Source organism: Salvelinus fontinalis, chromosome 16 (assembly GCF_029448725.1).
Source record: "Salvelinus fontinalis isolate EN_2023a chromosome 16, ASM2944872v1, whole genome shotgun sequence".
In the NCBI taxonomy this organism is placed as follows: domain Eukaryota; kingdom Metazoa; phylum Chordata; class Actinopteri; order Salmoniformes; family Salmonidae; genus Salvelinus; species Salvelinus fontinalis.
Window position 1 is genome coordinate 40,358,239 of NC_074680.1, and position 16,671 is coordinate 40,374,909.

Below are 16,671 nucleotides of genomic sequence, written 5' to 3' on the forward strand. Positions count from 1 at the left end.
TCCAAGAGGACTGTTAGACCAGTACTGTAGCTCTCTCCAGGAGGACAGGTGGACCAGTAACTCTCTCCAAGAGGACTGTTGGACCAGTACTGTAGCTCTCTCCAGGAGGACAGTTGGACCAGTAACTCTCTCCAAGAGGACTGTTGGACCAGTAACTCTCTCCAAGAGGACTGTTGGACCAGTACTGTAGCTCTCTCCAGGAGGACAGTTGGACCAGTAACTCTCTCCAGGAGGACAGTTGGACCAGTAACTCTCTCCAGGAGGACAGTTGGACCAGTAACTCTCTCCAAGAGGACTGTTAGACCAGTACTGTAGCTCTCTCCAGGAGGACAGTTGGACCAGTAACTCTCTCCAGGAGGACAGTTGGACCAGTAACTCTCTCCAAGAGGACTGTTGGACCAGTAACTCTCCAGGAGCACTGTTGGACCCCTGTGATGATGAATTGTGTGTTTTATCAACCCTTAAAACATGGAATGGACATTTTGAAAAACAGACGCAAACACAATTTGTTTTACATAGATTTTATTTCCATTGCACAACTATATATATATATACACACACTGAACAGAAAAATAAAACACAAGATGCAACAATTCCAAAGATTTTAGTGAGTTACAGTTCATAGAAGGAAATCAGTCATTTGAAATACATTCATTAGGCCCTAATCTATGGATTTCACATGGCTGAGCAGGGGTGCAGCCATGGGTGGGTCTGGGAGGCCAAATGCTCACCCACTTGGGAGCCAGGTCCACCCACTGGGTAGCCAGGCCCTGTCAACCAGAATGAGTTTTTCTCCACAAAAAGGGCTTTCTTACAGACAGAAATAGTCCTTAGCAACCCCCCTGACCAAGGCCCTTCTCCCCAAATTGCTGTTTGACCAGGCGGTCAGCTCTAGGAAGAGTCTTGGTGGTTCCAAACTTCTTCCATTGAAGAATGATGGAGGCCACGGTGTTTTTGGGGAACTTCAATGATGCAGAAATGTTTTAGTACCCTTCCCCAGATCTGTGCCTCGACACAATCCTATCTTGGAGCTCTACGGACGGTTCCTTCGACCTCATGGCTTGGTTTTTGCTCTGACATGCACTGTCAACTGTGGGACGTTATATTGACAGGTGTGTGCCTTTCCAAATTATATCCAATCAATTGAATTTACCACAGGTGGACTCCAATCAAGTTGTAGAAACATCTCAAGAATGATCAATGGAAACAGGATGCACCGGAGCTCAATTGAGTCTCATAGCAAAGGGTCTAAATACTAATGTAAATAAGGTATTTCAGTTTTTTACTTTTAATACATTTGCAAAAATGTCTACAAACCTGTTTTTGCTTTGTCATTATGGGGTATATGTTGCAACCTGACTGAATGGCTTCTAGTGAATTCAAATATACTGAGAGCTCATTCAACAGACAATCTCCAAAAATGTGATATATATAGCTGAAACTGAGATGCACACATTAAATATACCACCAGAAATGTTTATTTTCATGTTTGAATAATGGGCATTATGTACAAGCATTGTTTGGGAGACACATTTATCTTAAAATGCACCATTCTATTCTTCTTAAATTATACATTAAAAGTATTTATTTTCAATATATTGAAATTAAAATTATATACTTTCTTCTGAAATATATAAATAGAATATCAATAATGGGCAATGAAAACAAATCTGAAAATGAAGCCAGTCAGTGTATTACTGGTGCATCACACAGTTAACATGTCCAACATGTTTTTGTCCTTCAGAGAAATAAACAAGAAAAAGGAAAAAATATAAACAAACTTAAACTGACAAAAGTGATTCAAGGAAGGGAAAATAGTGCAAAAACAGCTAACAAGTCAATAGTATGAGTAAGGTCAAATCGCCTCAACTGAACTCAATTTTCCTAGGTCTTCTGGATAAAGGAGTGACAAGAAGCTTTTCCACCATTTTTCACACAGTATGATCAGGCCTATAGAGTTATGTAGTTATCATCACATCCAGACAGACGGTCGGAGATTGGTCAATCAAGACGACAGTTTAAAATCAAGGATCCCAAATGGCACCCTATTCCCTACAGTATGTAGTGCACTACTTTTGAATAAGGTGTAATTTGGGATACGTCCTGCGTCACTTTGCCAAAACCAGCACAATCAGATTTGCCTCCAGTTGTCTTGTCCCACTACCTGTTTATATACAGCTGTTGGCAGCCACCTGGAGTGAAAACATAACCTTCAGTTACCAAATGAAAAATCATTTGGAAAAAAAAGAACAAAAGATAAATTACTCTACCTGAACACAAATGTCAGAATCTCCTTGCACGTCGAAAAAAACTACTTTAAATCAAATAGTCACGCTGAAAAAACACCATTAAGGAAAAAAAAATCTCTACACATCTTTTGAAATATACTGCATCTATGGCTGCAAGTATAAATATATGTGCCCATACACATATTCCTGAATATATGGATGTTGACAAACACAGATACACACATAAATAGGTAGAGGTTAGCATATATGCATCATGATAAGCAAAGGCAGAAGAGAGTTGTCTGTTAAGATAGTGGTTGATTCAGAAAATAATGACCAATTAATGTTTTACTGAACATTACATGGCACTTGGTCACTTCTTCTGCTGACACTACGAATACAAAGACAGCTTTATATGTTTGCTTGTGCTATAAGAGACATGCTTTTTTCTCTAAACATTCAAAACGATTTAAATGAATAAGCCGATTTAAATGAAGAATAAAACGATTTAAATGAAGAAAATTGTATTAGAATCACTATGGAAGGATTGTGAGAAGACTAAGAGAGTAACCCAACCTATAACGCAATATTACCACATTGTTTGGTAGGTGGAGGTAAAGATTTGAATGCCTTTACGTTTCCCCTAGGTACAGATCTAGGATCAGCTATAATCCCCTCTCCCAATCATAACCATTAGTGAGGGCAATGCAAAACTGAACCAAGATGAGTGTCCAGGGGTATCTTCACCTAAGTCTGTTGTACATGACTCCCAACTCTATCTCTGAGCCAATCATAACCCAGAACATTAACCCCAACGCTATGTCTCAGCCAATCAGAGCTGAGAACAAAATAGAAAACTGGCCCTGACGTCATCTATGACCATAACTCTATAACCTCGTAAGAGAGAACTATATTTAAGCTGCACAGTGTTTCCAACATACTAACAACCCTTCAGGTTTTGATTATATGCATGTTTGTAGACTTATTTTTGGCTAAACATTTCCTGCCCATGCCTATCAAGTGGGTTCAGTTTAGTGGATACTGTAGTAAGAGCCCGTAATGTATACACTGACAACACACAACTGAAATGCCATGATAAACAATACAACAAACAAGGGAACTGTGTTCTATTTGACTTCTTGCTTCAAAACAAATATGATATGCAAACTGACCGTATGAATGATAAGTGATAATAGTGTATAGCCAGGCCTACTGTTCAAACTGACCGTATGAATGATAAGTGATAATAGTGTATAGCCAGGCCTACTGTTCAAACTGACCGTATGAATGATAAGTGATAATAGTGTATAGCCAGGCCTACTGTTCAAACTGACCGTATGAATGATAAGTGATAATAGTGTATAGCCAGGCCTACTGTTCAAACTGACCGTATGAATGATAAGTGATAATAGTGTATAACCAGGCCTACTGTTCAAACTGACCGTATGAATGATAAGTGATAATAGTGTATAACCAGGCCTACTGTTCAAACTGACTGTATGAATGATAAGTGATAATAGTGTATAGCCAGGCCTACTGTTCAAACGGACTGTATGAATGATAAGTGATAATAGTGTATAACCAGGCCTACTGTTCAAACTGACTGTATGAATGATAAGTGATAATAGTGTATAACCAGGCCTACTGTTCAAACTGACTGTATGAATGATAAGTGATAATAGTGTATAACCAGGCCTACTGTTCAAACTGACTGTATGAATGATAAGTGATAATAGTGTATAACCAGGCCTACTGTTCAAACGGACTGTATGAATGATAAGTGATAATAGTGTATAGCCAGGCCTACTGTTCAAACTGACTGTATGAATGATAAGTGATAATAGTGTATAGCCAGGCCTACTGTTCAAACTGACTGTATGAATGATAAGTGATAATAGTGTATAGCCAGGCCTACTGTAGCAGTAGTAAAAAATATGGAAAAAAGTTATTCATCACACCATCAATATGACTCATCAATAAACTCATGTTTAATTAATTAAGTGCTTGGATGGACTTTCTTGAAAAACAAAAAACAGCAAATAAAGATGACAAATATAGATGTAAATCAAACATAAGAAAGAAAAAAATGGCGAAACCAGAGACAACACAGAGGGGATGAATCAATCGTTGATTCATTATAACCATTGCTATAGATATTAGGACTTCAGAAGCAGAGATGGTTCCACTGGCCGATTTACATGGAGTTTCCTCCACAGGAGACTCCCCTTAGAGGTCCTTTGTGATTGGTTGACACTGTGAAGAGCAGACAACACCTCACCTGGCCCCTGCACAGGTAATCTCACAGGTAACCTCCAACAGTACTCATTGTGTGTAGTTATCTTACCTCTTGGAGAACCAAACAGCTGAACAGATAAGAGCATGACTGATGAAACACAGGATCAGCCCCCTTAACCCAGAGGAGAGGGACTAAGGGAATGAGCATCATCTCCTCAGATGACAAAGATCCAGAATAACTCTTCTTCCTCCTCCGTCCCTCCAAGTCGGCCTGTCTGTGTCAGTCAGTCAGTCAGTCAGTCAGTCAGTCAGTGTCAATCAGTGTCAGTCAGTGTCAGTCAGTCAGTCAGTGTCAATCAGTGTCAATCAGTGTCAGTCAGTCAGTCAGTCAGTGTCAGTCAGTCAGTCAGTGTCAATCAGTGTCAGTCAGTGTCAGTCAGTCAGTCAGTGTCAGTCAGTCAGTCAGTGTCAGTCAGTGTCAGTCAGTCAGTCAGTGTCAGTCAGTCAGTCAGTGTCAGTCAGTCAGTCAGTGTCAGTCAGTCAGTCAGTCAGTCAGTCAGTGTCAGTCAGTCAGTCAGTGTCAATCAGTGTCAGTCAGTGTCAGTCAGTCAGTGTCAGTCAGTGTCAGTCAGTCAGTCAGTGTCAGTCAGTCAGTCAGTGTCAGTCAGTCAGTCAGTGTCAGTCAGTCAGTGTCAGTCAGTCAGTCAGTCAGTGAGTGTCAATCAGTGTCAGTCAGTGCCAGTCTGTGTCAGTCAGTCAGTCAGTGAGTGTCAATCAGTGTCAGTCAGTCAGTCAGTGAGTGTCAATCAGTGTCAGTCAGTCAGTCAGTGAGTGTCAATCAGTGTCAGTCAGTGCCAGTCTGTGTCAGTCAGTCAGTCAGTCAGTGTCAATCAGTGTCAGTCAGTCAGTCAGTCAGTGTCAATCAGTGTCAGTCAGTCAGTCTCAGTCAGTCAGTGTCAGTCAGTCAGTGAGTGTCAGTCAGTGTCAGTCAGTCAGTGTCAGTCAGTCAGTGTCAGTCAGTCAGTGAGTGTCAGTCAGTGTCAGTCAGTCAGTGTCAGTCAGTCAGTCAGTGAGTGTCAGTCAGTGTCAGTCAGTCAGTGTCAGTCAGTGTCAGTCAGTCAGTGTCAGTCAGTCAGTCAGTCCTTATCAGTCAGTCAGTCAGTCCTTATCAGTCAGTCAGTCAGTCCTTATCAGTCAGTGTGTCTGTCTGTGTCAGTCAGTCCGTCAGTGTCAGTCCGTCAGTGTCAGTCCGTCAGTGTCAGTCCGTCAGTGTCAGTCCGTCAGTGTCAGTCCGTCAGTGTCAGTCCGTCAGTGTCAGTCCGTCAGTGTCAGTCCGTCAGTGTCAGTCCGTCAGTGTCAGTCCGTCAGTGTCAGTCCGTCTGTGTCAGTCCGTCTGTGTCAGTCCGTCTGTGTCAGTCCGTCTGTGTCAGTCCGTCTGTGTCAGTCCGTCTGTGTCAGTCCGTCTGTGTCAGTCCGTCTGTGTCAGTCCGTCTGTGTCAGTCCGTCTGTGTCAGTCCGTCTGTGTCAGTCCGTCTGTGTCAGTCCGTCTGTGTCAGTCCGTCTGTGTCAGTCCGTCTGTGTCAGTCCGTCTGTGTCAGTCCGTCTGTGTCAGTCCGTCTGTGTCAGTCCGTCTGTGTCAGTCCGTCTGTGTCAGTCAGTCAGTCCTTATCAGTCAGTCCTTATCAGTCAGTGTGTCTGTCTGTGTCAGTCAGTCAGTGTGTGTGTGTCAGTCAGTCAGTGTGTCTGTGTGTCAGTCAGTCAGTGTGTCTGTGTGTCAGTCAGTCAGTGTGTCTGTGTGTCAGTCAGTCAGTGTGTCTGTGTGTCAGTCAGTCAGTCTGCTTCAGTCAGTCTGCTTCAGTCAGTCTGCTTCAGTCAGTCTGCTTCAGTCAGTCTGCTTCAGTCAGTCTGCTTCAGTCAGTCTGCTTCAGTCAGTCTGCTTCAGTCAGTCTGCTTCAGTCAGTCTGCTTCAGTCAGTCTGCTTCAGTCAGTCTGCTTCAGTCAGTCTGCTTCAGTCAGTCAGTCTACTCGTCCTCAGTGGTAACCAGGTGACTGAGGTAATGCAGTGTTGTATTGTGCTGCTAGGAAGAAAGCCTCTCAGTCTGTTATACAACACCTCTTCCTCCTGCAGAGAGATGGAGAAGAGGAGGAGGAAGAGGAGAAGGAGCTGCATCTCCTGTAGATAATGAAGTGGTGCAACAAAACAACTGCGTCCCACTGTCTCCCCTCGCTGCCATCAGAGCTGGTACCACTTCTTATCTTTGTACTTCAGCATCATCTGAGAAAGGGAAGGAAGTGAGAGAAGAGGATGAGACAGTATGCGACTCATAGACAACACCTGGGTTCAGGTAGTATTCATTTTCCTTTCAAATACTTGAGCCGTGCTCGATTTAGCCCAAAAGTGCAAAACCTGTCCATCAGCCACTCTAGGCAGGCTCAATCAAACAATTAAAGTATTTGGGGAAAAAATTAATACTAGCTGAATCCAGGTTTGCACCTCACAGATGACCTGGTAGAGCATTGGCCTTACATCATGAGCATGTTTAGAGAAGGAGTCAGCGCTGGCCATCATGGCTGCGGTTCTGTCCTCCAGCTCGCCCAGTTTCTGCCCCCTCTCGTCCAGGGCTATCCGGGCACGGGCCAGGTCCCCCACCACCCCAGAGGCTGCTCCCTTCATACCCTCCATGCCCTGGGGCCCAGGAATGTGCTGCGCCAGGCTACGAGATGCCTTACCCGCCGCAGTCTCACCAACTGTAGAGGACAGAGGGAGAGAAACCCAGATGTGCCACATCTTTATCGCTGTGTCCAATAACACTGCGTCATTAGTAATCATATGCCAAGCATATTGTACGTCATTATCTATGTCCAACTAAATCAGATGAGTCCTCAAAATGCTCTAGAATGTCAGTCACAGGTAAATAGAACACGGTTCTATAGCTACTGAAGGAGAGGTGTATTGTGGGAATGATACTCACACAGGTCTTCTCTATCCAGCGACTGAGCTCCTCCCCCAAACAGGCCCTTGAAGAAACCTCTATTAGGAGCTTCAGGTGTCTCTAACGGTGTAAACAGCTCTCCCATCATCTCCTAAAGATTCAGATTTAGCAGTATATGTCAAAAATAACTTCAGTATTTATCATACCCACAAACACAAAACGTGATATCTCTCTCTCTCACACACACGGCACAAACGCACACATACACAGGCTGGGCGATATGGCCAAGATATCATATCACAATATTATTATTCTTTTTATTTTTTTACAGTAACACATTACTGTATTTTATGATTTTTAATAATACAAGTTCTAAATAAGCTTTATGAATAGTGTGTGACTAGGATGGCAACATACATTCGAAGTGGTTTCAATGGGTCTTTCTCTATTTTGATTGTTTTTTATACTGTTCAATTCAACTTCAACCCAAAATCATTTTCTGCATTTTCATCAATTTCGGCACTCATTTGTTATCATTTCCACACTGTGCTACATAGGGCAGCATGATTATGGACAAAAATCTAGGCTCAATTGCGATTTCTTTGTGACCAAATATTGCGATTGGGCTTGAGATCAAAACACTTGGGTAAACTGTTGGAATCATGGAAATACAGACGTGCTCAAATGTGTTGGTACCTTTCCTGAAAAGAGATGAAATTAAAAGCTATTTTATCATGTATACTTGCATGCCTTTCGTATGTCATAGAATAAAGCAAAGAAGCTGTGAAAATAGATGAATTATTGCTTATTCTACAAAGATATTCTAAAATGGCCTGGAAACATTTGTTGGTACCCCTTGAAAATATAATAAATACTTGGATTATAGTGATATTTCAAACTAATAGTTTATTTAATTAGTATCACACGTCTCCAATCTTGTAATCAGTCATTCAGCCTATTTAAATGGAGAAAAGTAGTCACTGAGCTGTTTGGTATCTTTGTGTGTATCACACTGAACATGGACCAGAGAAAGCAAAGAAGAGATTTGTCTGAGGAGATCAGAAAGAAAATAAGACAAGCATGGTAAAGGTAAAGGCAACAAGACCATCATCAAGCAGCTTGATGTTGCTGTGACAACAGTTGCAAATATTATTAAGAAGTTTAAGGTCCATGGAACTGCAGCCAACCTCCCTGGGCGCGGCCGCAAGAGGAACATCGACCCCAGATTGAACAGAAGGATAGTGTGAATGGTAGAAAAAGAACCAGGGATAACTGCCAAAGAGATACAAGCTGAACTCCAGGGTGAAGGTACGTCAGTTTCTGATCGCACCATCCATCGCTTTTTGAGTGAAAGTGGGCTCCATGGAAGAGGACACAGGAGGACTTCACTTTTGAAAAAAAACAACAACAAAAAAGCCAGACTGGAATTTGCTAAAATGCATATTGACAAGACACAATCTTTCTGGGGAATGTCCTTTGGACAGATGAGTCAAAACTGGAGTTTTTTGGCATAAGCTCTATGTTCATAAATGAAATCTCTGCGAGGACGGGGGATTCAAAATAAAAATGTATAAAATATAGCACAAAACACACATCACGACGAGACAACACAACACTACATAAAGAGAGACCTAAGACAACATAGCAAGGCAGCAACACATGACAACACAGCATGGTAGCAACACAACATGACAGCAACACAACATGGTAGCAACACAACATGGTAGCAGCACCAAACATGGTACAAGCGTTATTGGGCACAGACAACAGCACAAAGGGCAAGAAGGTAGAGACAACAATAAATCACGCAAAGCAGCCACAACTGTCAGTAAGAGTCCACCCACACAGACAGCGTTGTGAAGAAGGCGCAGCAGCGCCTCTTCAATCTCAGGAGGCTGAAGAAACTCGGCTTGTCACTAAAAACACTCACAAACTTTTACAGATGTACAATCGAGAGCATCCTGTCGGGCTGTATCACCGCCTGGTACGGCAACTGCTCCGCCCACAACCGTAAGGCTCTCCAGAGGGTAGTGAGGTCTGCACAACGCATCACCGGGGGCAAACTACCTACCCTCCAGGACACCTACACCACCCGAAGTCACAGGAAGGCCATAAAGATCATCAAGGGCAACAACCACTCGAGCCACTGCCTGTTCACCCCGCTATCATCCAGAAGGCGAGGTCAGTACAGGTGCATCAAAGCTGGGACCGAGAGACTGAAAAAAAGCTTCTATCTCAAGGCCATCAGACTGTTAAACAGCCACCACTAACATTGAGTGGCTGCTGCCAACATTCTGACTCAAATCTCTAGCCACTTTAATAATTCAAAATTGGATGTAATAAATGTATAACTAGCCACTTTAAACAATGCCACTTTATATAATGTTTACATACCCTACATTACTCATCTCATATGTATATACTGTACTCTATACCATCTACTGCATCTTGCCTATGCCGTTCAGCCATCACTCATTCATATATTCTTATTCATTCCTTTACACTTGTGTGTATAAGGTAGTTGTTGTGAAATTGTTAGATATTACTGCATGGTCGGATCTAGAAGCACAGCCATTTCGCTACACTCGCATTAACATCTGCTAACCATGTGTATGTGACAAATAACATTTGATTTGATTTGAGTGTCCATGATTGAGTCTTTGAATGAAGAGATTGAGATAAAACTGTCCAGTTTGAGTGTTTGTTGCAGCTGGTTCCAGTCGCTAGCTGCAGCGAACTGAAAAGACGAGCGACTCAGGGATGTGTGTGCTTTGGGGACCTTAAACAGAATGTGACTGGCAGAATCGGTGTTGTATGTGGAGGATGAGGGCTGCAGGAAATATCTCAGATGGGGGGGAGTGAGGACTAAGAGGGTTTAGCTAGCGAGCCAGCTAACTAGCGATTAGCATTAACACCTTTTATTTTAGCCACAACTTGCTAAGGCACAGTAGCTGTTTGCTGACAGTAAGATACACAAACTAATATTGTAACTATAGAACGCTTGTGGATTTATATTAAGAAGCAAAGTGGCATCGTCGTCACCAACATCTTGTTGTTTCTGACCACGCAGACAGAGAGAACAGCAAGTGGTCGTGACTCCGGAGGCGGAGGGAGAAAAATGACTAGCAAGTAGCAAACAGAGTAAATTATAAAATCAGATGTTACACGTGCTGGAGTGACGCATCACATATAACAAACCAGACATTGAAATACCGTTATAGAAGTTAAAGTTTAAAAAAACTAAGCAGTATATAGTAAAATACAGTATACCGCCCAGCTTTAACACACACACACACAGAGACGCAGACACACCTGTAGATTGTCGCAGGTCTCCTGGCTGTATGTGATCCTCTGTATCTCAGTGGGGGAGGTGAGGTACAGAGCCTGGCCCAGGTTGGAGAAGCAGAAGGTCCGGGCTATCCTCATGTCTGTCAAGGGAAGGTAGTTTACATCCAGGAGTGGTCTGAGACTGGGTAGACTGGGAGAGAGAGAGAGACACAAACAGTATGAATGAAGTAGGCACTGTGTTGTATACCATAGAGGTCTGTGTGTAACTACAGTACCACAGACTGGGCCTTTCAGAGTAACTACAGTACCACAGACTGGGCCTTTCAGAGTATCTCAGAGTAACTACAGTACCACAGACTGGGCCTTTCAGAGTACCTCAGAGTAACTACAGTACCACAGACTGGGCCTTTCAGAGTACCTACAGTACCACAGACTGGGCCTTTCAGAGTAACTACAGTACCACAGACTGGGCCTTTCAGAGTATCTCAGAGTAACTACAGTACCACAGACTGGGCCTTTCAGAGTACCTCAGAGTAACTACAGTACCACAGACTGGGCCTTTCAGAGTACCTCAGAGTAACTACAGTACCACAGACTGGGCCTTTCAGAGTACCTCAGAGTCATGATGTGTCCATTAGCACAGAAGCAGGCGAGGCAGAGTCCAGCGGCCATCTGCACCACATCAGCTCTCAGCACAAAGGAGCTCTCTGTGATGTTGTGTTTGAAGAAGCAGGACTGGGAGGGCAGGCCCACCACCTTGGCCTGTTTCTCTGAACACACCACAGCGTACTGGCTGTCCTGACCCTCCTGGGTGGGGGGTGGGGAGGCCGGCCTGCGCCTCCTCGTCTTCTCCTCGTCTGGAGCGTTGGGCTCGGACCACGGCTCGTAGGAAGGGTGTAGGACTGCCCCAAGGGAGTCCAGGAAGGCCATAGTCAGGATACCTCCTTTTAGTCTAACCAGAGTACCTGGAGGACATAGAAAGAGACATGTTAAACCTCTTGCTTCATTACAAACACATTTATAAGGCCTTATACTGGGTCTCTCTCTCTCATTAATAATATATAGGTTTGCTGACAACCTTCAGTAAACATGCAGACGACTAGTGCTACCCGAACCACAGTTTGGGAACCACTGCTTTAATGCAAAGAAACTAATACATATTTGGAACATTTGTGAGAGTATGTGTCGCCGCAAACTATTCCTTCCAGTTCCATCCAGATTCAGCCACCACACTCAAGGTGGTGGTAATGCTTCTGCTGTCACAGAGACGGTTCAGTTTGTCCGAGACCTGAAATGTTGAATGGGCTCCACTGTGTCATTTATTGTTACTAAGGTTACCATGGCTTCCCTACGGGCCCTGGTCAAAAGTAGTACACTACATAGGGATTAGGGTTCAATTTGGGACTCAAACCTAACTCTTGTCAGCAATCACACTTACCACAGGAAGAGACTCCGACAGGTTGCTGCAGCCTCTGGTCCCCTGTAGGTGGCAGGCTGAGGGAGAGGACCAGGACAGTGCCCTGGGTAGTCCCCAACCACAGGCTGGGGCTGGGGCTGCTGTCTGTCTTCCTGGGGAAACTCTCACTGAAGTGGAAGGAGGAGATGGCTTCGCGGGACTCCCGCTCTATACTGGTCACACTGGAGCTCCTCGAGCGGCTGAACAAACTGTCTTTGGCATCTGGATGGTGAGGATGGTATAGAGAGAGGACAAATAGAGAGAGAGGAGAAGTGAGGGATAATATGAAAGTGGATGCTTTGATATAGTTGGAATAGGAAAGGAAAATAGGAGTGTTTAATAACCCAATGGAATGTTAGACCTGTGTACTTTCATGTAGACGCTCTGAAATTCAGGACAAGTCCTGCATTGTCTCATGAGCAAGTTAGTTATGCAGAGGTATATCCAAGCTAGAGAAAAAAACATCACATTTATTCACAATGCACACAAGGAGCAGCACACGAAACACACATCTTAAGAACTACAGTAGCACCAAATAAAGGAAATTCCAGAACAACCACATGGTGTTTCATCATTGAGAGATCACATGAGATCTGGTGTTAATTTAGTTTTCAAAACGACAAATAAATTCAGCACCTAATTCACCTACAGTAGGACCATGGGCATTTGGCCAAAGATGCATGTGTGTTCTCAATGTGAAACATCTAGAAAAAGCCATACCTTCCTTATGCAGTATGTAACTTAAGGAGACAGGAGGGGGCAATACTTCACCACATGTTTAGCAGTTTGAATAGCAGGGCAAACAAAACAAGGGAAAGAGAGAGATCTAGACAGTTGTCCAACTGAATGCATTCAACTGAAATGTGTCTTCCGGATTTAACCCAACCCCTCTGAAACAGAGAGGTGCAGAGGCTGGAGCCAACAGATCTGTCAGTCAGTCAGGGAGTTAGTGTCAAAAGTCAAAGTTCAAACCAGGGAACAGGAGGCCCCTGCAGCAGTGGTGGAGGTTAGTACCATAACCAGTTATCCCACTCCAGCCCATTTCAAATGGCACCCTATTCCCTATATAGTGTACTACGTTTGAGCAGAGCCCAATGTGGGCCCTGGTCAATTGTAGAACACTATATAGGGAATAGAGTGCCATTTCAGACACAGACTACATGACTGCTCCACTCACTGACGTCAGAGACCGAGAGAGTCCTATGAAGGTAGAGAAGGCTCCTGGACTCCTTGCCCTCCTTCATACAACAAAAGCACCTCTTATATGGGAGAAAGTGCTGCTGTAGCACCCTCTCCTCTGCTCATAGAGAGGGACGAGGCCAAACAGAGAGTACATGTGTCTCAGTTTACAAGATAACAGAATTTGAATTTCACACATTCAGTGACACGTCTTTCTTACAGGTTAGGCTACAATTAGCTTGGTGATACCAGCCTGATCGTGAGATAGCACACAATTCTGATGCACAATGGAGAACGTAGCTATTAGGCTGGTTCCACCAGGCTCGGGCTACACTCTCACAAACAAACATTGAAACTGTAAGGAAAGTTTGGTTTAATTAGGAAGTGGGAATAGAACAGCACCTGAAAGGTAAAAGGGCTACTATGGAATGTAATCAACACAAAGTTATAAGGGCTTACCCAGGCCTGTCTTTTGCTCTGTAGGTGAGCTAATTTTCTTTGACATCTTGGCTGCAATGAAAATAAATGAAAATAAATAAATTAAATAAAACATGCCCTCTTTACAAATTAATACTTTGGAATCAAGCAAAATTAATGTCAAATACAATGATCTCCATTAAAATGCTACTTGTTTTGATCACTTTCAGCAATTTGTGTCATCCGTCATTCATTAGCAAAAAGTTTGAGGAGACTGTAAAATTAGAATGTAGAATTAGACTGTAGAATTGGAATGTAGAATTAACATTAGAATGTAGAATTAGCATTAGAATGTAGAATTAGACTGTAGAATTAGAATGTAGAATTAGACTGTAGAATGTAGAATTAGCATTAGAATGTAGAATTAGCATTAGAATGTAGAATTAGCATTAGAATGTAAAATTAGCATTAGAATGTAGAATTAGCATTAGAATGTGGAATTAGCATTAGAATGTAGAATTAGCATTGCGACTCAAAGGCAGCCGGTCATTGAGTGCATCACGTACGCACCACGCACAAAGCAAGAGGTAGACAAGAAAAAGAGATTGATTATTGGTTATTTTTTCAAAAAATGACTGGGGAGGAGTGGGAGGGAAAATCATTAAAGTGAATAATCAAGTATCAAAGCCCTGTAATAAAAATATGTTTTTTTTAGTTGGTCAAACCGAATCTTGCGTTATTCTACTGATGAACATTCCCAATACCTCAATTTGTTAGAAATTAGTTAAGAGATGAATGGTCAGAGTTACTATACATTTGAACCAGTGAAAACATGCACCACTTTTAGATGAGTGATTTTTTTTTAAATAAAGTTTTTAGTGATCTTTATTTGACATTTGATTCCCTCTAGAGAGAACAGACTCAAAAGTGATTTTACTTTAGTGCAAAAAAGCATAATACATTTGGTCCTACGAGATACAAGTGGATACCCCTCTATCAATCATGCATTTGACAAAGTGCAGAGGATCACTTTAATAGACATCAGCAACCTTGTGATTGACAAAAACAACCCACAGATTGAGTATGTTTCTTCTCCATCACCTTCATTAGCACATGATGCATAGGTGGCCATGTTGGATTGGGGCACAACCTCTTGTTTATAAACCCAGTGAGGTCGGCCATCTTGGATTAGGGCATAGCCTTGGTTAGAAGCCCAGTGAAGTCGGTAAGAGACCATGTTGGATTAGGGCACAGCCTTGTTTAGAAACCCAGTGAGGTCGGCCATGTTGGATTAGGGCATAGCCTTGGTTAGAAGCCCAGTGAAGTCGGTGAGAGAGAGAAAGCAGTAGAGTTTATAACACTAGGATCATACACTACCAAAGTCATTGGCAACCGTCTTGGAAAAGCGCCTGCTTTTGGACTTCACTGTAAATGTGTTTTAAAAAGACAAAGGCAAATGTAAAATTGCATTGCATTTCCGACGGCCAGAAAGTTTGGGAAGAATGAAGCTCTGTAGATGTTGTTGATTTATCAATGTAATACAGTACCCATTTCTATAAACCTTTTCTGTTTGTGTTCATCGTCTGAATTGGTGGGTGTCATAGAGCCTGGTGACAACAACACTTCAGTGGACATCAACTCATTCAACACTCCTTGATACTGAAAAGCAGCTAAATGGATAAACATGTACATCCAAAATGTCCTTTTTGTACTTTCTCAACAAAAAGGTAGATTGCGTTTTGTATTATGCAGTAATGGAGAATTAAATGTTACCTGACGTTGGTGATTTGTTGCTTTTCTCCTCTGAAACGTTGTTTCCATCGCTGTTATCACTGAGAGCTGTGGAGAACAGACATGTCTTAGACCAATGTGATATTATCACAGAGATGTGGAGAACAGACATGTCTTAGACCAATGTGATATTATCACAGAGATGTGGAGAACAGACATGTCTTAGACCAATGTGATATTATCACAGAGATGTGGAGAACAGACATGTCTTAGACCAATGCGATATTATCACAGAGATGTGGAGAACAGACATGTCTTAGACCAATGTGAAATTATCACAGAGATGTGGAGAACAGACACAAAATAAACAGTGAGAAGAATCTGCCTTGATAGAAAAGGCAGATTGAAGAGAAAGAGAGAGGTGGAGAGAGAGAAAGAGAGAAGACAATAAAGATTGTAATAAACATGAAATGACTTACGGGAGTTTGAAGAATGATAGGTCTTTTTCATAGACGTATAAAATATAGAAAGGCGGGACATGCAAGACGTCACAGGCGGAATGTCTTTGTAAGACCATAGAGAGAGATCAACAGTAGAAAATAGGTGAGACAAAACAATGATAGTGAATCAGAAGAACAGAAAAAAGCAAAGTCACAGAGGCTAGCAACTGCATTCACTCCAATAGTACTGCAGATCAGTATGTATGTGTTTAAAAACAATACCACCGTTTTTGAGACTAATTAATAAAATAGAAATGAACTCATACATTTTTACGGTAAATCGAATTATGACAAGATGACTCGATTTGTGAGTGAATTGAAATTGTAGGCTTAGTTATCCACATTTGAGTCAAGGCATGACTGAAGAACACTATTGAACCCAGTCCTGCTGAGCCCCTGGAGGCTCACTAAGCCAAGGATGACATGAATGACCACAAAGAGAAACATGAGTGGTAGGATGGCAAGATAAAGGAAGAGCATAAGAGGAAGTATGGCAAGACAGAGAGAGATAGCGTGTATGGTGACAGAAATGACATGGCAGTCAGAAGCAACAACAAGCCCTACTCCAATGTGTTTGTGTACAGTGCTCCAAAATGTACATTTACTTTCGACCAGCTGAAACAAAAAGGCAGGGCACTCCAAACACGGCACAGACAGAGCCCAGTCATGATGAGCATGTTTCTCTGTGGCTTCTACAGTGTCAC

The 16,671-nt window shown here is 42.6% G+C and overlaps 1 protein-coding gene across 5 annotated transcripts in view; it reads right to left on the reverse strand.

Moving 5' to 3' along the window:
• Positions 1–505: 505 nt before the first annotated feature.
• The window catches only part of LOC129813163 (syntaxin-binding protein 5-like), a 51,844-nt gene continuing 35,678 nt past the window's right edge, over positions 506–16,671 (reverse strand). The window contains exons 19-29 of one of the 5 annotated variants that reach the window (XM_055865417.1): positions 15,510–15,575; positions 15,284–15,343; positions 15,114–15,161; positions 13,779–13,829; positions 13,318–13,437; positions 12,123–12,362; positions 11,298–11,649; positions 10,709–10,874; positions 7,436–7,547; positions 6,991–7,211; positions 506–6,738 (exon numbers count right to left, since the gene is read on the reverse strand). In XM_055865417.1, coding sequence (XP_055721392.1) covers positions 6,697–6,738; positions 6,991–7,211; positions 7,436–7,547; positions 10,709–10,874; positions 11,298–11,649; positions 12,123–12,362; positions 13,318–13,437; positions 13,779–13,829; positions 15,114–15,161; positions 15,284–15,343; positions 15,510–15,575 — 1,478 coding nt within the window. In that variant the 3' untranslated portion in view covers positions 506–6,696. Of the gene's footprint in view, positions 6,739–6,990; positions 7,212–7,435; positions 7,548–10,708; positions 10,875–11,297; positions 11,650–12,122; positions 12,363–13,317; positions 13,438–13,778; positions 13,830–15,113; positions 15,162–15,283; positions 15,344–15,509; positions 15,576–15,946; positions 16,037–16,671 lie in introns of all 5 variants that reach the window. The other 4 variants (XM_055865419.1, XM_055865414.1, XM_055865415.1 and 1 more) reach the window with 4 other exon arrangements.